This window comes from Fusarium venenatum (assembly GCF_020744135.1).
Source record: "Fusarium venenatum strain MPI-CAGE-CH-0201 chromosome Unknown EDB82scaffold_4, whole genome shotgun sequence".
NCBI lineage: Eukaryota > Fungi > Ascomycota > Sordariomycetes > Hypocreales > Nectriaceae > Fusarium > Fusarium venenatum.
The window spans coordinates 4762120-4786121 of NW_027072132.1; the positions used below are offsets into that span (position 1 = coordinate 4762120).

The 24002-nt window shown below is 48.1% G+C and overlaps 8 protein-coding genes across 8 annotated transcripts; 4 read left to right on the forward strand and 4 right to left on the reverse strand.

Moving 5' to 3' along the window:
- Positions 1 to 881: 881 nt before the first annotated feature.
- Positions 882 to 3063, forward strand: EDB82DRAFT_515795 (P-loop containing nucleoside triphosphate hydrolase protein). The gene is made up of 3 exons (XM_025738656.2): positions 882 to 1326; positions 1378 to 2307; positions 2366 to 3063. The coding sequence occupies exons 1-3, from the start codon at positions 1072 to 1074 to the stop codon at positions 2924 to 2926; spliced, it is 1746 nt and encodes a 581-aa protein (XP_025593395.1). The 5' UTR covers positions 882 to 1071; the 3' UTR covers positions 2927 to 3063.
- Positions 3064 to 3263: 200 nt separating this feature from the next.
- On the reverse strand, positions 3264 to 3890 carry EDB82DRAFT_480726 (thioredoxin-like protein; the record flags this gene model as incomplete). The annotated part of the gene is made up of 2 exons (XM_025738657.1): positions 3264 to 3736; positions 3848 to 3890. 2 exons carry the CDS (start codon positions 3888 to 3890, stop codon positions 3264 to 3266), a joined length of 516 nt encoding a protein of 171 aa, XP_025593396.1.
- A 1049-nt stretch (positions 3891 to 4939) lies between these two features.
- On the forward strand, positions 4940 to 6393 carry EDB82DRAFT_530107 (FAD dependent oxidoreductase; the record flags this gene model as incomplete). The annotated part of the gene is made up of 3 exons (XM_025738658.1): positions 4940 to 4970; positions 5097 to 5993; positions 6041 to 6393. The coding sequence occupies 3 exons, from the start codon at positions 4940 to 4942 to the stop codon at positions 6391 to 6393; spliced, it is 1281 nt and encodes a 426-aa protein (XP_025593397.1).
- A 5008-nt stretch (positions 6394 to 11401) lies between these two features.
- EDB82DRAFT_330805 (uncharacterized protein) lies at positions 11402 to 14553 on the forward strand. Its single transcript, XM_025738659.2, has one exon. The coding sequence runs from the start codon at positions 11546 to 11548 to the stop codon at positions 14063 to 14065; it is 2520 nt and encodes an 839-aa protein (XP_025593398.2). The 5' UTR covers positions 11402 to 11545; the 3' UTR covers positions 14066 to 14553.
- Positions 14554 to 15391: 838 nt separating this feature from the next.
- On the reverse strand, positions 15392 to 16485 carry EDB82DRAFT_515812 (uncharacterized protein). The gene has a single exon (XM_025738660.2). The coding sequence runs from the start codon at positions 16302 to 16304 to the stop codon at positions 15573 to 15575; it is 732 nt and encodes a 243-aa protein (XP_025593399.1). The 5' UTR covers positions 16305 to 16485; the 3' UTR covers positions 15392 to 15572.
- A 1655-nt stretch (positions 16486 to 18140) lies between these two features.
- Positions 18141 to 20634, forward strand: EDB82DRAFT_562147 (heat shock protein 70 family; the record flags this gene model as incomplete). Its single annotated transcript, XM_025738661.2, has 2 exons — positions 18141 to 18167; positions 18242 to 20634. 2 exons carry the CDS (start codon positions 18141 to 18143, stop codon positions 20243 to 20245), a joined length of 2031 nt encoding a protein of 676 aa, XP_025593400.1. The 3' UTR covers positions 20246 to 20634.
- A 77-nt stretch (positions 20635 to 20711) lies between these two features.
- EDB82DRAFT_530111 (uncharacterized protein) lies at positions 20712 to 21272 on the reverse strand (the record flags this gene model as incomplete). Its single annotated transcript, XM_025738662.1, has 1 exon — positions 20712 to 21272. The coding sequence occupies one exon, from the start codon at positions 21270 to 21272 to the stop codon at positions 20712 to 20714; it is 561 nt and encodes a 186-aa protein (XP_025593401.1).
- A 438-nt stretch (positions 21273 to 21710) lies between these two features.
- On the reverse strand, positions 21711 to 23693 carry EDB82DRAFT_480732 (uncharacterized protein; the record flags this gene model as incomplete). The annotated part of the gene is made up of 3 exons (XM_025738663.1): positions 21711 to 22245; positions 22305 to 23444; positions 23503 to 23693. The coding sequence occupies 3 exons, from the start codon at positions 23691 to 23693 to the stop codon at positions 21711 to 21713; spliced, it is 1866 nt and encodes a 621-aa protein (XP_025593402.1).
- Between the last annotated feature and the right edge of the window lie 309 nt (positions 23694 to 24002).

A 24002-nucleotide genomic window follows, 5' to 3' on the forward strand; every position in this document is an offset into this window, starting at 1 on the left:
ACCAATTCGTGTGTTTGCCTTCTAAAGTATATAATTCTATGCATAGTGTATTAAATGATATTATATGTATCTCTTTACTGTTAAGCTTACATCTCCTTCCGGATTGTCAGCAAGTCATCATCTATATGTATCTGTTATCCTGCTCATCAATACTTACAACACTATTCGTCCAAGCCTGTGTTTCACAAGAGGTTTGAAAAGTGTCGACATGGCTAAAAGAACAGCAGATCTCTATGTGAGGTCGAGGGATAAAACCACTCACCGTTAAATACTTACTAATCTCCAATAAAAACTGGATCGGGACAGAAATGACTAAAATTTTATGATTTCGTTATTGTTTGGTAGGATAATCTCTTGTTAAACTGTTGCCTAATAACGGAGTTCGAACCCTTGGATCAACGCGGAAACAACTAGGCAGCATTTTAAAGAAAATACTGTTGAGTAGTTTTACTAAAGCGGATTCAAATCAATATTTTAGGCATCTGAAACAATTCCCTTGCGGTTACTGATAGGATTGTAGGTGCCTGTTTTTTGGCATTCCCAACTATACAGGGTAAGCTACTTCGAGACGGTTATCGTAGTCCTGGAAACCATTGAATATATGCAATATATGTATTATATTGGAATTGAACACTTGTATTAGTCGTGATATATGTATTGGCGGTAATCAAGTTAGTAACTAAACGTATTACTGGAGAAGTCAGTACTTCGAGCCTGGCATTGGTGGCATACACAGAGTTTAAAGCAAACCACCCATTTTTCTTCTAAGGTATCTCAACATGACACAAACAAGGGAATAGTGTTGTACAATAATTTCCACAATTTGGTTATAGATGACAATCGCAACGGATCATTCATATTGTTTATTTGAATTGATTCAAGTCACGTGTAATATAAAGGGGGTTGCTGGGTCAGCGCGCCACTGCAATCGTTCCTGCATCAAATCGTTTAGGCACCACCATTTACAACGTTATAAAGAAGGCATCTCAACCGTGGTATCGGTTTTTAGCCAACACGAGAAGCTATTCATCATCACAGAAGAGTGTCTAATAGTTACACACCGCAACAATTATGGAAAAATTCATCATGGACAACGCTCAGCGCTACGATGACCTGGTGAAGCGCTTTAAGCCAGCGCCTATCAGGGCCAAGCCAAGTGATGAAGAGTCGAACCCAGATATCATCATAGCCACTCGCATTCGACCTATGATGGAAGACGAGAAAGAAGAAGGGCAGTTGATCGGTGTTTTCCCTCGGAAAACCCTACCGGGTGCTGTCGACTTACACGAACTGAGGAGACCAGTCAGGGGTCCTCCTACTCTGGTCGTGAGTGCATGGCATGCCATCAAGCAACTTGGAGATGTTAACGAGATATAGTCATCAAACTACCGCGTGGATAGAGTTTTCAACTCTGATGACACAACCGATGATATCTATCAAGAGCTCGTTGAACCTCTTGTTCCATGGGCTTGGGGCGGCGGAATTAGTACCATGTTCGCCTATGGCCAGACTGGTTCAGGCAAAACACACACCGTTAGCGGTCTCGAGCGCCTCATCGCAGAGACTTTGTTCTCCAAAGGTATCCATGGCAAACGGAACATTTACGTTTCTATCATCGAACTTGCGGGCAACTCGACCTTTGATCTTCTCAATTCTCGAAAGTCCATCTCTATCCTTGAAGACTCCTTTGGAAACACCCATCTTGCAGGTGCTTCCGAGTTCATTGTCACCGACCCAGACTCTCTGATCAAGCATATCGATAATGCCGCTTCTTTTAGAAGTACCGCTTCGACACAGAAGAACGACTCTTCGTCACGCTCGCATGCCATTTGTAAGATACGCCTGGAAAATCTAGAGCTGCCACAGTCAGATGATGGACTCCTGTATCTCGTGGATCTTGCAGGTTCTGAGGCGGCACGAGATGTAACGGAGCACTCAACCCAGCGCATAAAAGAATCGAGAGAGATTAATGCAAGTCTTTCAGTACTCAAAGACTGTATTCGTGGCAGAGCGAGTGTCGAGCCAGCTAGTATTGCAGCTGGAAAGAAAGTCTATGTGCCATTCCGGCAGAGCGCTCTAACAAAGGTACTCAAACATGTTTTTGACCCTGCGGCTGAGCGAAGCTGCAAAACCGTAGTCGTGGCTTGTATTAACCCGAGTTTCTTGGATGTTGGCGCTACCAAGAACACACTGAGGTACGGGGAGATGTTGAGAGTCACTGTGCCCAAAGCGGCGGAGCAGAAGTATGATGCTGCGAAGCCCAGCACTTGGCCGCATGCCTTGCTCCAGGACTGGATTTTAAAGAATGTAAGTTGTCAGCACCCCCATTTAATTAATCCATAGTCACTGACCGGTATCTCAACAGTCTGGCACGCCGCCAGTTTCTCCCTCTTACCTCGCACCTGAAGAGAATGGGATACAACTCCTTCGTCTTCCGGTTCCAGAATTCGTCACTCGATGCCTCAAGACACCAGGAGTCACATTGGAACAAGCGACAGCCTTCCAAGCCAAGTTCTGGCGTCTCCATATTGACTCCCAGCGCAGCAAGCCAAAAGCAAGCCAGAAGAAGGCTTGTTTAGAGACAGAGAAGGATAGTCCTGGAAGTAAAGGTCTGTCAAGTAGTGACCCGAGGCCCGAAATGGTGGGCGTCCCTTTCAAAGACCGTCTGCGGCCGGGGATGGTGGTTAGCTGGAATCCCGCAGACGACACTCCTGGATTCTATCGTCTACCGGGGCGCAATCTCGTCATAATCCTGAGCCCCGAGGGCGAGGGGAGTTTTCGATGTGCCGTCACGGTGCCTGCTATCATGCCGGGGGCATTCGAGATTTACCTGTGGCAGCAGGTTGTGGCCTCGGTCGATACCATGGAGACAGAAGTGTTGTTGGAGTATGATGTTGGAACGAGATACTATTACGAAAACGTGTAGGGTTGTGGTAATGAGGGCTTTAGATCTAAGTTGGCGGCGGAAGTTTATGCTGAATCAATGTCTCTACGAGAAGACATTCGACACCAAAACGTTGATATAATTGGGATTCAAGATACATCATGACTGCAGAAGTCGAGTGTCGAGTAGAATATGAATGCCATCAAATATTGACCAGGCTATGCCCGATCATTGTATTATTTTATCTAGCTGTTTTCCATGATTCTGGAAGCCTCTCATTAAACACTGCACCTATGTTCCCCCCCAACTGGGTATCTCGTTTTAGATTGATGGGGATTGACGTGGGCGCCTTTTCCTTGTTTCGTCATTCATCATGATCTTAAGCCGCAGGCTTCTCAGCAAGGGCCTCGAGAATGGGCTTCTCAAGGCTCTCAGGCTTGGTAGTGCTGGCCCATCGACCCTTGACCTTGCCATCACGGCCGACGAGGAACTTCTCAAAGTTCCACTTGATGCGCTTGAGGCCGAGAAGACCGGCTTGCTGGTCCTTGAGCCAAACCCAGAGGGGGTTGGTGCCGTCACCGTTGACCTCGGTCTTTTGCATGATGGGGAAGCTCACGCCGTAGTTGAGCTGGCAGAACTCCTGAATGTCATCGTCGGTGCCGGGCTCCTGGCCGCCGAACTGGTTGCAGGGGAAGCCGAGGATGACAAAGTCGTCAGGGTACTTGCCCTTCAGGTCGGTCCAGAGCTTCTCAAGGCCGGCATACTGAGGGGTGAAGCCGCACTTAGAGGCAGTATTAACGATGAGGACGACCTTGCCCTTGTAGTCGGCGAGGGGAACCTCTTGGCCACGCTCTGAGGGGATAGAGTTAGTTGAGTGAGTCTATTTGCCATGAATGAAGTGGTGTGTTTCAAGGCGGGGTATGAGTATGATCAGAGAGGGAGAAGTGAGTGAGAGGGACATACTGTCAAGCGGCTTAAAGTCGTAAAAGCTAGTAGCAGAGGCCATGTTGGACGTTGTATAGTTTCTGTGGTGAAGTATTTGTTTGTTGAGAGATGAAAATGGCGGGGAACTAGAAGGAGGAAAATGGATGGTTGTGTAAGAGTATTTATTAATAAGGCTGGAACTTGATGATGGTTGTAAATTGTTGACGACAAATCTGGACCAAAGAGGAGCACGCCACATGGAAACGGGCAAGGGAATGGACCGGGACAGGGACCGGGACAGGGACATGTTGATTCAGTAAAGCAGTAATTGGTCGCATTAGAGAGCAATTGATAGCATTGAATGGAAGAGCATTCTATTCTGCTGCCGTGCTCCCCTTCTACAGAGAGTACTACAGTACAAGCCTCGGCACTTGACTCCATTTTTGGTTTGGTGACGTATTCGAGGTGGAGTGGTTCGGGGTCTCGAATTCCGCCGGTACCGATGAAAATATAAGAAGGAATATCTCGAGTTTTCGTATTGACCAAGTTGCAAGTTTACTACGATAGATAGATTAGCAGTCAGTAATTTGTTCAACATGACAGGAGAATGCGGTTAAGAGTTTCATGTCTTGGCAGTCTCTAACTTGCTAATCAGAAATCAGATTTTAATATAGAGTCTAATGTACCTGTGCTTCATTCAATACCTACTGAATGAAGCACAGGTACAAACAGCCTCAGTTGTCATTGCCTTTAATCAATGAATCGGTCTTGTTATTAATACCATCTCAATGGTATTTGGAATCAATTTACATCGGTGCAACACTGCATCCGAACATCCCATCACTTAGTCTCGGCTCGGTAATAACTCCGGTTCGGATTGCACTGCCATTTTGAATCTCAATCTCTTATCGATAAGCATAAGTAGCTAGAGTGGCAGGTTCATGTAGTGGCGTCGTATCTGTACGTCACCTTTGGATTGGTTCCTCTCCATCTGACTCCATCCCATCTCAGCCCAAAGACGTTGAGAGTGAGTGCGAGGGCGACTATCATGCCAAGTATATACACTCAATTCTAATTATCGACTGTCGATTGTAGTTTATAGCTAATCAATTTATCCTTCATTGTCACATCATGGAGGGCAAGAGGAATATTGTCATCGTTGGTCAGTCACCCCACCTTAACAACACCCTTTGTTATCTCATCTCATGATCACCGCATATACCTCGACAGCCTCGTCATGATACTCACCTCACTCATGCAAAACTCATCAAGGCTGATAACCCTACAGGAGGCGGTGTTATCGGATCCACAACAGCATACTACCTCACCCGCCATCCCAAGTTCAACAAAGCCCTGCATACCATCACTCTTCTCGAAGCTGCTCCCACTGTGGCAGCCGGCGCATCAGGCAAGGCTGGTGGTCTTTTAGCACTATGGGCATATCCGGACTTTTTAGTTCCCCTCTCATACCGACTGCATGCCGAGCTCGCCGCTGAACACAATGGTCCTCAGAGATGGGGTTATCGTCAACTTGGTTGCGGTAGCTTTGAAGCCGTAGTATCACGCGATAAACTCAAGTCACTTCAAAGCAACGGCAGCAAAAACCAAGGCCACGATGGTAAGGAATGGGAGAAGCTCCCCAAGCAAAACGGTGCAGCAAAGGAACTCCTCAAAGCAGGCAACTTGCCAAAGGATCTCGACTGGGTGGACCGCGAGATTATTGAGAGCTGGTCTGAGATGGGTGCGCCAGGCAAGACGGAAACATCACAAGTACACCCCCTACACTTCACGACATCGATCGCTGAACTGGCGCAGCAAGGTGGCGCCCAAATACACATCAATGCAAAGGTGACAAAGATCAATTCCTCAAAGACTGGTGTCGAGAGCATAGAGTATCTCGATCGCGACTCAGATGAAACAAAGACCATCCAAGACGTGACAGATGTCGTCGTGGCGGCAGGCCCGTGGACAAATAGAGTGGTACCACGAGCCAAGATCGAGGGTCTAAGAGCACACAGCGTGGTCTACGACGTCAACCTCAGTCCCTACGCAGTCTTTACAGACATCCAGCTCCCACCAGACTTCATTCCCGAGCATCGTGCGAAGATGGGACAGAGGAGGAGGCACAAGGGCAATGTTGACCCAGAAATCTACGCCAGGCCATTCAATGAGGCTTATGCTTGTGGTAAGTACATATGATGATATCGATGAAATACTTCTGACATTTCATAGGTGAGCCAGATACAAATGTACCACTCCCCGACACAGCAGACCAAGTAGAATGTGACGAAGCTCAATGCGACGACATAATCTCCTACATCAGCACATTCAGTCCCGTCTTGGCTGCTGCACCTGTCAAAGCCAAGCAAGCATGTTACCTCCCACGACATATACGGTTTGGACAAGAGAGCGGCCCTTTGATCGGCAGAACGACAGTCCCTGGCCTATTTGTTGCCGCAGGTCACACGTGTTGGGGCATTCAAAACGGCCCCGGAACGGGTAAGCTCATGTCTGAGTTTGTGTTTGACGGGGTAGCCAAGAGTGCGGATGTCGAGAAGTTGGATCCTCAGAAGTTCAAAGTTTAATGATATTTCGTTTCGTTGGAAACATGACATGAGAAGTTGGCACATGCAGCAATGGAAAAATTAGGATAATGGGCACGAATGGGTTTCATCGAGACCGAATCTGCAATTGTTGAACATGGCCCATATCGATATGCGATAATCGTTTACCACATTTGAGACAATCTCAATACTATACTGCATCACAGCGTTGTATCCTATCGTCCTGAAGTTGGGTTATAATCAGACCATCACTCTGCAGCGGTTCGTTGACGTGTTTCAACAAAGACCCTGTACGTATGTAGCGCAATACGAAAAACGTGATCACAGACCAGTGGCCCCAGTCTCAACCACGGCTCAACACTCAGATATCTAGGGGTATCGTACAACTGAAACATGACGGCGCCGAGGACGGGCGCTATTGGAATGTGAAGAAGAAGAAAAAAGTCTGACCTTGATCGGGGCGCACATGGCGGTAATTGAGCAACCCCGAAAAAGAAGAAAGCTTAGGTACTCTGGCTAAAGAGGAGCCCGGGAAAGAGAAAAGAGAAGACAAGGATGTTGATCACGTTAATATGACTGCAAGACACATGCTTCTGTCACCTTTGGCGGTTTCATCTCATATGCAGACACATGATACATGTGAACTCTAAAATAAATATGAGTAGGCGACTTACTAACTCTCATCGGTATCCCGCTCATCGTGTGGTTAGTTAGTTGTTAACAGCCGAATTGATTAAGATGACAATTGCCATCATCAGCTGTTTGTTCGTCTGTTTGCTTTAAAAAACTAAGACATATTGGGCATCTTCATCTCGCCTTGCTCAGCTGGCCGGTATATTTGTAGCCTGTTATAAACGATAGCAGGTGTAGATCGGCCAGGGATCCATGGATCTCACCTTCAAGGTAACATTCCGCTTCGCATCGTCCTTGTTTTTCACCGTTAGGTTTGATTTAGCCCAGCCAGCCTGGCGGTAACCGTATTACTGTTGCGGCCTGTGCTAAAGAGAAAAACGAACAAGACCTTGGCGTTAATGAGACTAATATTGGCTTTAACTACCCAACTACCGTGCTATCCGGCACTAAGAATTAAAACAACAAACAAGACCCTCTTCTTTTTTTCTCTTTCTCTCTTTGGGTTTGAAAAGGCTCTGTCCGTATTACCGTAAAGATAAATGGACCTCGGTCCAGGCTTCCTATAGAATGACTGGCTGGTGGATTTATATGAGACATCAGGTGGCCTCATGCGAGTTGGCTCGGGCCGTCAAAAGCAGGGAGGATTATGACTGTCAGGATACAGATAATGAATGTCTTAGTCAATTCCTTAGCTGTCGTTTACCTCGTTATGAAGTTAAGCATCATTGGATCCAAGCTTGCGCAAGCACCAGCCGATATTGAGGTTAGTCAAATCCACTACTGCAGGAACAAGAGGAACAAAAAAAGCAAAAGCAAGAAAACAAGACAAGACAAGACAAGACAAGAGAATGAGAAAAACAAGACGCATTGAATTTGCTTTCCCGATCCCCAGTTATTATCGGAGCTCATGCATGAAGCTGGACTTGAGTGGAATCAGTTTTTATTTCTGCCAATTGGTTAGCGTCTTGTGTAATCCTGCCTGCTCGCGGGCATCATTGGAAAGATACATGTCTACCTACTCTGTAGCATCAATCATATTCTCTTCCGATCGATTCGGACCCATGTTAATATCCATTCAGAATGATGTGCCGAACTGCGGACGAGAACTGATGACGACTACCTATGGGGCTCAAGCTTGATTTTCTTTTTTCTTTCCTTTTGCTGACAAAACATTTACTGACAAGAATTAAAAAAAAAAAAGAATATTTTATTCAAGTAAAGTTACTGGCTGTGGGTGGAATTGCAAAGATCATGGGCCCCCATGCTTTGAGTTATTAGTCACTGTCTGTTGCTTTCTTACACACTTTCATCAGCGAGATATTATTACAAGCCCGTACAGAATGGGGTTGGACGGCCGCTGAAATAAATGGATTCAAGCTGCAGTGCAACGCAATGGAAGGGTCGGTGAAGGCAAGATTCGCTTAAACCATGACCAAGAGTTAATTACATACATTTGTCATTTGTTGGCTTTTTATGCGTTGAGTAACAGACTGCACCAACTATTTCTCACGTGCGAGACCCGAGGATCCAACCGTGTTTAACATATACCAGCAAGTATCTAGTCTGGACACATCGACAGATATGCAGCCTACAGGCTGAACAAGAAAAAACTCTGTTACAAGGGGTTGAGGCCTTCCTAGTCCCGAAACAAACAACCATAGCGATCCGTGCTCTTTCAGCTAATCGAGAGCGACCCTTGTAGCATTTATGGGCTGGCGAGCAGTTCTTCGGGCGTTTTGGCCTGCAAGAAATGTCATTGTGAGACAATGGTCTGGCAGCGACGAAAGCCCGGGCCACTTGATCTGGAACAGCCAGACAACAACCACGACTTGTCCATGTATCGAGTTTCTTTAGCATTTTACTACACACTCTACTGTAATCTGTCATTGTCCCGGGTAGCAATGATAAGCAAAAGCCAGCAATAAAAGAAAAAAAAAGAAAAAAAGATCGGCGCAGTGGGAATAATCGTGATCGGCCATTACAACCCGCTGTAGTAGCTCAGCCACCGTTTTTACCACCTCGGAGAAATGAGAGATGAGAGACGAGACTGTTGGTCAAGGTAGCAGCGACAGTTGCCGAACTGCGAGCAAAAAGTCACATGAGGAATGAGAAACAAGAGACAAGGATACGAAAAAAACGACAGACAGACAATATTGCTCATCAGAGTTTCTCAAACTCTGGCCTATCCCTCACCGTGGTAGTATTCCCCATCAATGCCTTGCTCCATTTTGAGTCAGCGGCTTTTTTGGGCCCTTGTCCCCGGATGGAGTTCTGTGAACCCTCAAGTGTGCCAAGATTTGCATGTATATCATCTTAATTGAAGAACTCACATGATTTTTGGGGACATGATGTGAACAAGTTAAATAAACATTCAAGGTCCTAGCTCTCGCTATTGGATCATTTGTCAATCAATATATCCAAGTAAGGATACATGGTCTTTAATATCAGATCTCTTATTACTCCAGTAATCTACAGCAAACTCATTTATTATTAGTACATAGCTCTCCCTGGCAGCAATCCAAACCCAATCATGGCTTGCCCAAGTCTTGGCCATCATTTGAGGAAAAATAGAGTTTCTCCAGTCAATTCTCTACCTATATGCTCCGTACTGTGCGTGTCTTGAACGCCCGTTCGTTCATGATCGATTAATTAATTGGGTTTGCGGGCACAACAGAGTCAAGAGTCAGACTCAGAGTTACATCGTACCTCTTCAAAGCCGAGTATGTGCGGATAGGATAGTTTGTCGATTATTCCCCATCCACCCGCCCACTTGTTTCCTAATAGCAGATGTCGCATGTATTTTGGGTTTTATCTGGAGTAACACACGTATGCAAACCGTCATCTCTGCTGTGCTCTTACCAAGAATGTCCACAGTCCAACGGCCCAAACCGTTGAATAGGGTCTGAGCGCCGGGTCTCACAACTGGAAGTCTTTCTTCGTTTGTACACGTACAGCAACAGTATTCCGCTCTCTCGAACCCTTTCTCTGCCCGGGTTTTGGTAGAGATGATCATCAACAATACCCAAGCACAAACAACACTTGTTGGTAGGTAGACGGTACTATCCCGGCTCCGTATCCGTAGGTTCATCACCAATATTAAATGTCGTGTCTCAAGGAGCAATTCGGGCTGCCAGAGGTGTCGACTAACCGACTACTAGCGGTTTATAAACCCTGGTGGCCGTTTTTGAAGACCGACAGGGGTTCTCCCTGCCTTGACCCCTGCCCCTGCCCCCGTGTTGTCTCCCCAGCTCGCCTCGCTGAGTGGTCTTTGTCCCTGTTGCTATTCCTCCTCAAGAACAGTTCCCACACTGCTGATGCATGTCCTCCCGACCATAACGCACTCTCACTTGCTCTAGAGGTGGGCGATTGTGCCATCTTTTCGTACCTGCATCGCTAGGCCGATTGGTATTGCGTGATTCTATATTCTCGCATCCAAGCTGAGAGTGAAGTGATGTAACACATTAGATGATGGATGTATCGCAATAATTGAATCAAGGGAGGCTCAAGATGATCAAGTTTGAATGTTTCCCTTTGAGTATACCCGAATAGGAAAAGTTTATCGTCTTGTCCTCCTTCTCCGTTTCTTAATCCTGCCTAGGTTGTTTACAACCCCCTCCCCTGGACTCCCTTTCCCTTCGCTTCACTTCCCCTCCTGGCTTCTGCCCTCCCTCCCTTGCATCGCTCGTGCCTGAGGTGGGTGGGTTTAGTTCAAGGTAGGTGATGGCTTACCCATTGATCCCCCATAACATTAACTCGTAAGGCAGCGCCTTCCCCAATACGTGCAAATCACACAGTACCACCACCTACTGCAATTGCACCTACAGTCTTGAGTCTTGTTGGCTTACAAGTTCCTCCCACCCCCTCCCATTTTGTTTTGTAGAGAGCCTTTCTTCTTCTCGTCTCTACTCTCCCATACTGAACTTCTTTGCTAGCATTGCTCTCTATTCTTATTTGTTTGTATATCCTTGGCTCAGCTTGCCTCGTTTCTCGCTTGCTTCGCTCTTTTAACAGTCTTGCTCACTCACCACACGGCCTCCATATCATTGACCCAAGTCGCTCGCTCTTCCAGTCATCGCTCTGCTTTTGCCACTACCACCACCAACGCACTGCTGATATCTGTACTTTCCGTTCTGGGTAACAAGTCATCGCCGGACTTATTACCCTATCAAGTTGATACCTGCGCCATATCATCACGGAACCTTTTGGTTTGAGCTGCGATCTACAGCACCAAGACGGGAACCCGCATTTCATTCACATATCGCCTACTGGCCAGCTCCAGTCTACGTTGCACCTTCGAATGCACGACTACATGTCGCGCAATTCTTAAACGAGACTTCGTCCCAGGATCGCCCCAAGTCTGGTTATACAGAGTAGTTCGCGTTACCAGCTTGCATTCGAGCAGCACGGAACCCTACCTATGCCGCTCTGATCTGCACATAATACCCAGCCGACGTTCTTCACGACGACGCTCACCGTTCGTCTTGTTGACTCTAACGCTGCGCCGACTTTCTAACCCTGGGGGATCTTGCAGCTCACCGTCATGGTTAATAGAGAATCAATCTTGCCCAATAGCGGCACTTTCGAAGCGCTTCAGAGCCATCATGCCCCATTACGGAGAAGTCGCCCACCGAACATTGATACGATGGCAGCTGAAGAGAATCGCGTACCTCTAAAAGCTGAAAAGGCAAGCAGAAGAGAATCGAGATTGGGCCTGAGAAGCTTGTTTAGTCGATCCAAGACACCTAAGGACCTGACAATTCCCGAGACGCCCACGTCTTATGGCACTTATGGCAGTCGTACATCTCTTGCTGATTCAAACCCTTATTTCTCGTCCCAACTTGATGTCACGTCTAATGATATGCCCTCGTCACCTCTAAGCCCACGCATTCTGTCTACGATGTTTGAGAGTCAGCAAAGCCCGTCTGCCCAGCCGAGATCAGCCGGTGCATTAAAAGTTCAGAGTCCAGCCAAGGCGACGCGAGGGCCACTCTCGAGCTGGCATCCTCCTCCTCTGTTCAAAGCATTTCCTCAAGCTACCAAGCACATCACACTGCCAGCCACCTCTCTGGCTCCCGAGGTCATTCTACGTATGCACGAGCGACGAACCAGCACCACGCGCGATGATGCCGCAGAAGTTCCGGAAGGCGAAGTCAGCCCTGTTGAGAAGACAAAGTTTAAGAAAAAGCACCGTCGTAACACATCTGGGCCTGCGCCAAAGTTTGAATGGACCACCAAAATCTACGTTTTAGTGACAGCTGGGTATTTGCTACAATATGCAGCCGAAGGCCCCTTCGACCGGCTACCCGAAAGGATATTGCATCTCACCAAAGACTCTGCGGCATTTGCTAGCGACGTTATCGCCGGCCGCCACTGGGTGGTTCAAATTTCATCAGCTGCCGAACCCGACGGAACACCAAATGCCGAATCACGTTCTCTGTTCTCTCGTTGGAACTTTCGAGCCACAGAACGGCGTCATGCCTCCAATCTTCTCATGGTATTTGAGTCTGCTGCAGATATGGAAGGCTGGATCGCAACATTGCGTCGCACGATTGAGACTTTGGGTGGAAAGAAGACGCTCACTGAGACAGGCAAGCCTAAGGCTGAGGACGAAACGACACCCCTAAGGGAGAGACCCAGCCAAAGAACCTTGATAGTGAGAGATCCGAACCGTCTATCACGTATAGCGACACAGAACTCCCAGAGTCCTCAAAGTCCCGAAAGCCTGCCAAGCCCCCGATTTCTACCATTGCAAGGCAGAGTCGACACCAGCCACTCCATCGCAAGTGTTACTCAACATGAGCCTGTAGCCGATCAACCGTTAGATGACATCTCTACGACCAACAGCTTTGTGTCCCATGATGGTAGGCAGTTGGACAGCTTGCGCGAGAACTCAAACCGTCTATCGTTCAATTCATCTGGTCAACGAACGGTAGTAACATCGGCCGGGTCCTCTCCAGAATCGTCACCAATTATCGATAAGTTCCCAGTAACTGGAGAAAACAAGACATTCCTTGAGGCGCCACCACTTTCACCCGAGCCAAAGCCAAGACCTAACGCTGCAGCGATCTTGGATCGAAGACAATCAATGCAGGTCCTCGGCCCTTTTGTTGAGCTGCAAGGCCCTGCCAACATAAGACCACAGTCCAGCTATGGATCCGGCGCGACTAAAGATACAAAGACGCCAACCCCTAATTTCAGTGTGCCAAAATCATCAAATCGCAGATATTCTTTTGCAAAGAACATCGCCCAGGAATTCGGCATGGCGCCCCAGTCTGGTCCCCTGGAGGTACGGTCGTTAGGCCGTAGAGCACCTCCCACGACTTTACCAGTTGCGAGACCTTTGTCCATGGTTGCTGATCAGCCTTCTCCGATGGAGGAAATGCATGAACGGCCTGTAACACGGCACGGAGACGAAACACAATCAACTATGCCAACAAGTTACGATTTGGCGTCTTTGCCTCAAATTCCTTACTCTTACGACATACATTCACGGCGGTCAAGTCTGGCACCGATAGACGAACCTATCGTTGAGACCAACCGCCCAACGAGCTCACGCCTGCACACAGACGTCCGTCAGCGGCGTAAATCCGAAAACCCTGGCGCCTTTCCACGAAACCCGACAAACTCATCCCGAACAAGCCTGGAACAAAAGACACGCTCACGATCTTCTCTTATCGGTGCAGATGAGGCAGCCCGTCGCCGTACTTCTCTTGATGCCTATAGTGATAGACAAAGCGACAGTATGTCAGCTAAGATACGGGCACAGAGACGAGCCAGCGTGCAGTCTGTGATGTCGGATCGGGCATCTCAGTATAGTACCTCAACTGATCTTCCTCCCCCTATGGCGCCAGAGTCTCTACCCCTAGCTGCTCCCCCGCCCACAGTTCCTCTCCCTCCCATTCCCACATCCGCCAGCAACCCTAGTTTGGTGCCGGATATCGGTAGAAAGAACCTGATGATTCGACGAAGCATGCCTCAGTTGAACGAAGTACCCCCGCCCATGCCTCCACCAACATGTGCGCTGCCTCCCATTCCACCCAAACTACAACTCAAGGCTTAGCCTGAATTATACCCCTTCCCTTATTGTTTTACGGCCACTATGGAGGCGCGTCTTATGCGATTTTTATGTTTAATCTAAACGATACTCCATTGCTATTGTCTCTTTTGTTTTTTGGGTCACGGAGTCATACCTGTACCATATAGATCAGTTGGGTTAAGAAGGGACATGCTGCATTTTCGGCTATGCGATCATGTCTTGGGAATGATATCCACGTATAGGTTTAAAAGGGAACGGACTATTGGAAGCTATACAAACTATAGTAGAGTCAGATGATCTCGTCTCTCTTGTAAGATAGATGAGTCTAATATTATTACTTTCCAAAGCATTCTGGAAATATTCCATGCAAAACTATCGAAGCTTTCTTTGAGCTTGGCCACATATTTGGGCTTCTCGATGTCGTTATAGCGACTTGGGCAAATCTCGACGTACTCACCTCGATCTCATTGCTTTAACACAAAGATGTTATCGTATTCAAAACCCCAAGAGACTCCCAAAGAACCACCTCTATCTTTGATGGTTTGCCAAGAGCCCAGATTAATAACGTCACTCACTCAGAAAAGGTCGTAATAGTTATTTCTGATGCAAATCATTGGTTTTTTATTCCCTTCGGATGGTTGAATAATGTTAGACTAGTCAAATTCTGTCTGATCAACATTGTCGATGAAAGTCTAAATAGGCCATTGAGAATGATGTTTCCAATGCATCATGTCCTTCAAGGTCAGATGACTACTATCTAAATTCAAAAACATGCTATGGCTCCTTGACAGTGAGTGGAAGAGCGTTCATTGCCTGTTGGGAAAAGGTTTAGTGTTCTTAACCAATGCTCTTGGACTCTACTCGATAGCATACCTCCGTTCTTAAAGACCTGGAGGTTGAAAATATTGAATTGAAAACTTTCCAGCACAGGAAACTCGTCGAGAGACTGCCGTGACTGTCGAGACTGCCGAGCTTCATCGCTGAACTCAATGCTCTAGATGAGAGCCACATATTGATTCGCTGACTGTTGTTTCATCAAATCATACCACCGAGTACGTTCTGGCTTGAGAGGGTTACAGTTAACAGCATGCAGGCAAATGCCTTGCAAGCTCCTCTAGTTAACATGATGATCAACTTGAAGGAGAGTTTTAGAACAAAAGGTCGTCAATCGGCATGTTAAGAAACAAAGCAAGTGTGAAGGGAAAGATGGAGATTTTAGACGGAGCAAGTTCAGGTGAATCGGAGCCTCGCCTCAGTTTTACGTCTTGTTTTATAATTGTTGTTCGAGGCTCTAATTGCCTATCATTACTTGTAGTTGTCCCGTTACTTTGTCTTGGTCGCAATATGAATGGAAGGCAGAAATTAAATTTGACAAACAACAATTTTGCTATACAATGAGTTATGCATGAACCGCGAAGCATTCCCCCATCACATTCTATGCATTAATGTCTAAGATAGTGTCGTAAAGTCGTAATCAAACAAGCTCAAGAAATAAATTATGTACCTCTCCATGATCGCAATATCGCATCATCTACCGATCTCGGCTATATCTCCTCCTGCTGTCTCTCCTGGGCGGCGAATAGTCTCTTGGCGAGTAGTCCCTCGATGACCGGTATCCGTCACTCATCAAGGGGTCTCGACGATACCGATCCTGACTGCGTCGTCGTGAACGACGCGGGGGCGTAGAAACGCTGTGCTCTTCTTCCACAACGATCTCGTTGTCGGATGAAAGCATCGAGTCCTGGACGAAGCGTGGAGCGGGTGGATCGACGATAACGCGCGAGGCCTGGCTCTCGCTGACGAGAGGAGATCCTCTCCTACGGCTCCTGTCCCTCGACTGCACCGTTGTGCGAGACCGTGTTCTCTTGGACCTGGATGTAGCTCTGGATGTGCCTCTGCTGCGGGATCTGTTCCTTGGCCTGCGGTCCCTTCTGCTTCGGAAACTTAGGTACGTGGACGTATCGCCTGTGACTGTGCTCATAGGATAGCCAGAGACAACCGTGGATGCACCGTCACCCATGGGTCTAACGACGGGACCACGATGAAGAAGCATGTAGATGATGTATAGTAGGAGGAGGAAGGCCGCTACGGAACCGAGAACGATGCCAGCGACGGCGCCGGGGTGGAGCGAGGTATCGGCGCTCTTGTAGGCTGTTGGTACGGCTGTAAATGATGTCCTTGAGTCGTCATTTTGGCGGACAGTGAGAAGACCGTGATGTCCTGGGTCTGAGGGTATCGTCGTCGATGGAGGGATGGCAGGCATTTTGTCGTTGTTTGGACGCCTATCGCATGGCACGGAATGGCCGTAAGAGCAATAAACGATAGCTCTCTAAGTTCGAGGGCAATTGTTCAAAAAGGACCAGAGTAGAGATAAAACAATAATGGGGCTGTTTTGTTTGCAGAGTAAAGTAAATGGGATATCTCGGCATCGAATTGAGTAAAGTTGCGCGGTGTTGCACGTCCCCTAACCCAGTGCAGCCCAGCCACGTCGTTTTTCTTCTAATCGAACGTCATGCCCTTGCACTCGCGCGCGTTCAACGGTAACTAATTTTTACCGAACTGTGAGCTATTTAAGAAACTCGTGTTTGAGCTTTAATTGATTTGTTTGTTATTTTAGTCTTATTATTTTGACAATTCAAGTCTCTTCGAGTCTGATGTCGGCTTCCGTCTGTAGCAGCCCGCCTTCCTACTATGGTAGTTTGTTTATCAACGCTGCAGTTCTGGACGTTGACTGGGTCCTGGGTACCTAGTGATAAGGCCATGATGGGCTGAGTTATTTTGTGGGGCAGGTCATGATGCGCCACAAATGAATTGTGGCTTCACTTTTAGACAACTTATGCAACAACAAATGGGACATATCTCATGATACTGAAGTGAACGTTACTGAGTTGAGATTGGAGGATAGATGCACTGACTTGCGTCATAGGATTTATAGAGCTGTTGACTGAACGAAGATTTGTGCCGTGTATTGCATGATGAAAGAACAACATTTATAATTCTGAAGATGGTATACAAAGCCTTACAGGATTTCAACCAAAGCATCTTCTATTTTGCAGTCGCTATGCCGATAGTTACTAAGCAGCAAGCGTATATACTATGCTATATGAAATGTGTAGAAGATAGAATACATAAGTGGTAGGACGGTGAAAGCCAAAGCTGGGAAAGAAAAGGACGGAATTGGATTTATATTATGTTTGTCGTCTATATAAAGTAACCTAACATATATGTATATCTCGAACAGGCCTTGTACGCTCCCAGTCATTCTCTCAAGGCGAGACAGTGAGGAATTGCAGCTACGACGCCATAGGCATATCGTCCACGCCATCATGCATTCAGTATAGCTAAGCCAGGTATACTGAACCGTAGTGGCATAACACCAAACATTTGACCGTTCCAAAGTTAGATAGACGGATTGACTTAGTGAATAGAATGTATAAAGCTATGCACTTCATCGACATGACAGGTAGATTGCTAGGTATCTCGTATGCCCGAATCAGAGCCGAAGCTCATCATCACGTGCGGTAAAGCTTTTTCGCAGCCATTTCTGGGGAATGGGCACTTATTAATGCCTAGCGTTGAGAGCGGGCCTTTGCGCCGCGTCCGGCGATTGCTGGTCTCCATTGGCTCCGCAAAATCGGACGTACATACAGCCGGACAGTTTTCTATAATCACGGTGGGATCAATTGAAAGCTTGTAACAATTTTTAGGATAGTATCAGAACCAATTCCGTTCTGTGCACAGCTTACAGTTACTTTTCTGTTTATCTAGGTACCCCAATTCCTCAATACCGCCGTTGCCGGTAGACTTTCCGGCCTCGAGTTTGCCAGAGTCTTCAGGTAACTTCGGGGTGGGTCTTTGGGGAACAACCATGGTCCGAACCTAGCCGGTGTGGAGCGCCACAGTGCTTGCCTCTTTCCTTCGGCTTCTATGACTGACTGGGGAAGAGCTTTTCTCGAGGTAAAAAAATTCGTTCCGCTCGATTCCATCATCCCCATTCATACTCAATCCTGTAAAATACCACATCCCCCATCTTCTCTCCGACTCGCGCCTTCATCCTTTTTCTTTTACTGTACTCTATACCCATATTTCCATAATCAAGATGTTGGCTTCGCGTTTGTCGAGAGCTGTAAGTAACCCCGCTATACTGCGATGTAATCCAATATCGCCCTTTGTCCCACAATGTACTGATATTCTTTTCAGCTTCCCCGAGCTTCACCTCTCGCCGCTCGATCGGCTGCCTTCACCCGATCTCCTCTGGCCTCTAAGTTCGCTCGTTATGAGTCCACTGAGTCCGACGGCAAGATTCAGGGTGCCGTGATCGGTATCGATCTTGGTACCACCAACTCTGCCGTCGCCATTATGGAGGGCAAGGTTCCTCGCATCATTGAGAATGCTGAAGGTGCCCGAACTACCCCCTCAGTCGTCGCTTTCGCCGAGGATGGTGAGCGACTCGTCGGTGTCGCTGCCAAGCGTCAGGCCGTCGTCAACCCAGAGAACACCCTCTTCGCTACCAAGCGATTAATAGGACGAAAGTTCAAGGATGCTGAGGTTCAGCGCGATATCAAGGAGGTTCCTTACAAGATCGTTCAGCACACCAACGGAGACGCCTGGGTCGCTGCCCGTGGCCAGAACTACTCTCCCTCCCAGATTGGTGGTTTCGTCCTCAACAAGATGAAGGAGACCGCCGAGGCTTACCTCTCTAAGCCCATCAAGAACGCCGTCGTCACCGTCCCCGCCTACTTCAACGACTCTCAGCGACAGAGCACCAAGGATGCTGGTCAAATTGCCGGCCTCAACGTCCTCCGTGTCGTCAACGAGCCTACTGCCGCCGCTCTTGCCTACGGTCTCGAGAAGGAGGCCGACCGCATTGTCGCTGTCTATGATCTTGGTGGTGGTACCTTCGATATCTCTATCCTCGAGATCCAGAACGGTGTTTTCGAGGTCAAGTCCACCAACGGTGACACCCATCTTGGTGGTGAGGATTTCGACATCCACCTGGTCCGACACCTTGTCCAGGACTTCAAGAAGACTTCTGGCATTGACCTGTCTGGTGACCGCATGGCTATCCAGCGTATCCGTGAGGCTGCTGAGAAGGCCAAGATCGAGCTTTCTTCTTCTCTCTCCACCGATATCAACCTTCCCTTCATCACTGCTGACTCTTCTGGCCCCAAGCACATCAACATGAAGCTCAGCCGAGCTCAGCTTGAGAAGATGGTCGACCCTCTCATCAGCCGCACCATCGAGCCTGTCCGCAAGGCTCTTAAGGATGCTGGCCTCTCCGCTAAGGAGATCCAGGAGGTCATCCTTGTCGGTGGTATGACCCGTATGCCCAAGGTCGCTGAGTCTGTTAAGGGTATCTTCGGCCGAGACCCCGCCAAGTCTGTTAACCCTGATGAGGCTGTCGCCATTGGTGCCGCCATTCAGGGTGCCGTCCTCTCTGGCGAGGTTAAGGACCTTCTCCTCCTCGATGTCACTCCTCTGTCCCTCGGTATTGAGACCCTGGGCGGAGTTTTTACGAGACTTATCAACCGTAATACCACTATTCCTACCAAGAAGTCCCAGGTCTTCTCCACCGCCGCCGATTTCCAGACCGCCGTCGAGATCAAGGTCTACCAGGGTGAGCGTGAGCTCGTCAAGGATAACAAGCTTCTTGGAAACTTCCAGCTTGTTGGTATCCCTCCTGCCCACCGTGGTGTTCCTCAAGTCGAGGTTACCTTTGACATTGACGCCGACTCCATTGTCCACGTCCACGCCAAGGACAAGTCCACCAACAAGGACCAGTCTATTACCATTGCTTCCGGTTCCGGTCTCTCTGAGAGCGAGATTGAGCAGATGGTTGAGGACTCTGAGAAGTACGCCGAGACTGACAAGGAGCGCAAGAGTGCTATCGAGGCTGCCAACCGTGCCGACAGCGTCTTGAACGACACTGAGCGTGCTCTTAACGAGTATGCTGACAAGCTCGACAAGACCGAGGCCGACTCAATCAAGGAAAAGATCACCACTCTCCGTGAGTTCGTTGCCAAGAACCTCTCTGGCGAGGGCACTGCTACCGCTGCCGAGATTAAGGAGAAGACCGATGACCTCCAGGTTGCCAGCTTGAACCTCTTCGATAAGATGCACAAGGCCCGCAACGACAACAGCGGCGAGCAGTCCTCTTCCGAGCAATCTCAGGAGGGTGAGAAGAAGGATGAGACCAAGCCTTAAATGACTTGATCTGTGTTATAAAAATCTGTTACAATATCCGAGGAGTAGGTATCTGTGCGGCTCAGAGACCTTTACCTCCCCATGTATTTCACTGTATTCATATCCCGCCCAGCCGCTTTTACACTTTTTACCCATGTCTTGTTTCAGGGTTGGCGGATCAGGCGTTGGAGCTATAAAACCTCTATTGAGAGATATCTTTGGTTGTTTTTTCGAGATGATGTCACGCAATGGGGGATCATGTTGAATGTATCACGACTAGCCTTTCTTAGGTAGACTAATCACACATCCCCCCTCAAATAATGTTTACCAAGTGCTATCTATTATCTTCCAGTGATATATACTCGGTTTATGAAAATAATACTGCTTTCTAAGTGTTACGCTTAATGAAAGTTATATTATATATCTTGAGTATTGATGAAAGCTGTACTGTACATCTTGAAACAGTAAGAAAATATGAAAATGACTGTTATGACATCCACCCCCACGCAGTATTAAGTCTATTGACACCGTGCCAATGGATGGTCTTGGCCTTCTTCTGCCCTTCGTTTTCTTCTAAGCCTTCAAGCGGGCTGCCTCCATTTAACTCCATCATTGACCGCGCCGGTTTCAACTTGGAGGCGTGTGGGCCAGGTAGCTGAAATGTATCATATAGTGAACTTCGCTCATCTGGGTTTCGGAGCGGGTCTCGCTCTTCTCGGTGGGAAGCATCCTGGAATAGAAGCTGCCGAGACTCGATCTCGCGTTCTGATATAGGTCGAACCTTTTGTTCTTTCGTTTTTTTGCTTCTTCTGCTACTACCGCCTGACGAAGATGCTGCTTGAGAGGGTGGGTATGTGGTGGTGAGAAACCAGCCGCGGCGCTGGGACAGACGTCGTTCGAGAAGTTGTCGCAGGATTGAAATAAAGAGGGAGACAATGAAGAGGATAAATACGAATGCAATTACAGTTGCTGGGTAAGGGTGTATTGAGGCTGAGGGCTCGAGTTGCCCGTTGTTTGGTGATGGGTTTGACGATAGACTCTGATCCATTTTGTGCATGAAGGTATTAGGGTAAGTAGAAGCAGAAGCACCGCAGCACAATAAAGAAAGAAAGAAAGAAATATGACCTCGGAATCAAAGAGGAAGTGAGGCTAAGAAAAGTTAGTGAGCTTGGACCGCTTTATGAAGAGGCCTGACAAGCATCTTATGATAAAGGCCAAAGCCAAAGTGCAACCTGAGGGTTGTGAGATGAGGCTAGATGTTACTACAAGGATATCGTCTGGGGACAGTAAATAAACAAAGTTGTATCGGCCACAAAGCAAGCTACATGAAGAATCAAGCCTTATCTCTTACAGGAATGGAGTAGAATGAGACTAGGCAACGAGCATGGATCAAGGGTTATTGTAAGACATTGGACGAAGAATTGAAAGTGGATATACGCAAAACGTGCTAAGGGCATTGCGATCTAGATTCGCTGAGTTTATTTGACTATGATCTTCCGAATCCAAACCAGCCTCGCTTTGCTTGCTGAGGAGTTGAAGATTCGTCTGTCTTGGGCTCCTCAGCCTTAGCAGGTGCAGGGGCTTGCTTGGGAGGAGCCTTGCCAGCGTAGTCGATGTAATTCCATGCTACGTCGAGGAAGATGGGCTTCACAGGGATGGTGGCGAGCTTGGGAGGGAACTCGACGATGTGATCCAGGTTAGCGCCACCGGAGGGGTAATGATTCTGAGTCTCAATAAGAGGTCTCTTGACGGTCTCCGATACACTCAGCTCATGCTTCTTGCGAAGAATGTCAACATACACAATGGCACGATGACGCTGGAGTTCGCCGTTGAGGAGGTTCTGTAGATACTCAACATCTTCGGCAGAGACAGATAAGCTCAAGGGTGTCTTGTTTGGTGATCCATCAGACGCGGGCTCGTTAGACTGAGACTCTTCAACAAGACCGTCGGCATGGTTGATAAGAGCGAGCGCATCGGCGGGATTACCAGCGGTGGCATGCGAACGAGCAATAGCTAGCGCCCTGGAAAGATGTTAAACAAATGGTAAAAGTGAGAAGCAGGTTGAAGGCTTGTGACTTACTTGAGAGCCTCGAAATACTTAACGTAAGCGCCGATCTGCTCGGCCAGTCCCTGATCGTTGGCTACGCCAGGCAGCTCTATGATGGATTCAATGTTCTGTAGTATTCCGTCGTACAGAGCGACCTTTTCCTTGAGCTTGGACAGTTTCTTTCCTGTTGGGATGTCCTTTTCCTTGGCAGCTTCCTGGGCTGCCTTACCCTTCCCCTTCTTGGATGAGCCGTACTGGTCAAGTGCGCCGTCGTGTTCTCCTGTCAGAACTCTGCTACGTCCGATTCTCCAGCTAATGGTCTCGAAGTTGACGGCGGTACGTGTGATTTGCAAACTCTGCATTCGAGCGTCGCCCTGTTCCACGCCTTCGGCTCGCATCTCGTCGATTGCTTGCTTAGTAGCATCAACGGCGTCTTGGCTGAGCATAAGAATTTCGTCGTAAGCGCCAGCTAGCTCATAAGGCCCTCGCCCTTTAGGTGCAGCGAGATCGGCAGCCAGTCGTTCCTTTGCCGCCAGTACAGCACCCCAAGCCATCGCAATTTGCGCATCCTCGATGTTGACCTCTCTAGACCTCCATGTCAAAGTCTTGGGTGCGCCTTCGGCGCTAGCAATCCCATCCTTTGCCTTTGCTTCGCCTGATTTAAGAATGGTGGGATCGATATCGTTGATCTGTTTGATAAGATTGGCGTCAGATTGAGGGAAGGCCTTTCGGGCGATGATAGGAATCGGAACAGTTCGGGGCGTCTTGAGTTGGTATGCGGCATATCGAATTGAGGGATCGATAGTTTCAGTAAGTAGGTCCTTGTAGAGATCACCAGTTGTGGCAGCGGCGAGCGCACTGTAAATGACACGTGCCGCCGCATAATTCTGCAAACTCGCTTCCCAGCTCTGTTTTTCGAACGTAGTGGTACCACGGATAAGGTAAGCGTATGATTTGGCCTCGAGAAGATCGGTTTGAGAGGCGCCAGATACGTCGGTTTGGGAGAGGGCCTCGACAAGCTCGTCAGCAGTGCGAGTGGCCTTGATCAGACGAGAGGCGATATGCGATCGAGTTCGGCCCGTAATTCCCTTGGTATCGCTAGCATGACCGGCCCTCATCTTCATGATTTGGGCCCAAGACCGTTCGCTTGTAAGGAGGAGTAAATGGACATATCTAAAAGATGGTCAGGCCAGTTTGTGGTTGAATAGGTACTAAGTCAGGGTATGTCTACTCGTGGTTCTGGGCGATGTGCTCTGCGGTAATCCTTTCATGATCGCGAAACTTGCCACGATTCTTAGTGGAGATTCCCAGCTTCTTTCGACAAGATAGTAAACGCTTTGTGCAGCTCTTGTGGTAGGTCGAATAATCTCCGTAGAGGAGAGCCTGGTCGCGGCCCTGGACGACGAATTTGGTGATGTCCATACTGCGTTGCGGTTTAACAGGAGCTAACTTGGAAGTGAAAATATGCGGTTAGCAATGCTGGATGAGCAGGCCGGAGCTCTGGGTCGAGCTGATGCGATGGCCGAAGAGGTGAGGTCGATAAAAGGACTAGATGAGGCTTGACGTGGAGGTTTAGCGGGGGATCCAATTCAGCAACAAACAAGGTGGGCGAAATGGCGGGGCACTACACTTTGCTCATCCACAAAAATTCGAGGTGCAGTAAATTGTTAGTGGTGGCACAGCTAATAAACATTGTGTTGAACTCGATGATGACAAAAATGAAGAAGTAGT

Excerpts from the sequence above, each read along its gene's own strand:
- EDB82DRAFT_515795 (XM_025738656.2), top strand. The coding sequence starts at position 1,072 with ATGGAAAAATTCATCATGGACAACGCTCAGCGCTACGATGACCTGGTG. Across the intron at positions 1,327-1,377 it reads GGGGTCCTCCTACTCTGGTC|TCATCAAACTACCGCGTGGA; the intron begins GTGAGTGCATGG and ends AACGAGATATAG. Across the intron at positions 2,308-2,365 it reads AGGACTGGATTTTAAAGAAT|TCTGGCACGCCGCCAGTTTC; the intron begins GTAAGTTGTCAG and ends GTATCTCAACAG.
- EDB82DRAFT_330805 (XM_025738659.2), top strand. The coding sequence starts at position 11,546 with ATGGTTAATAGAGAATCAATCTTGCCCAATAGCGGCACTTTCGAAGCG.
- EDB82DRAFT_515812 (XM_025738660.2), bottom strand. The coding sequence starts at position 16,304 with ATGCCTGCCATCCCTCCATCGACGACGATACCCTCAGACCCAGGACAT.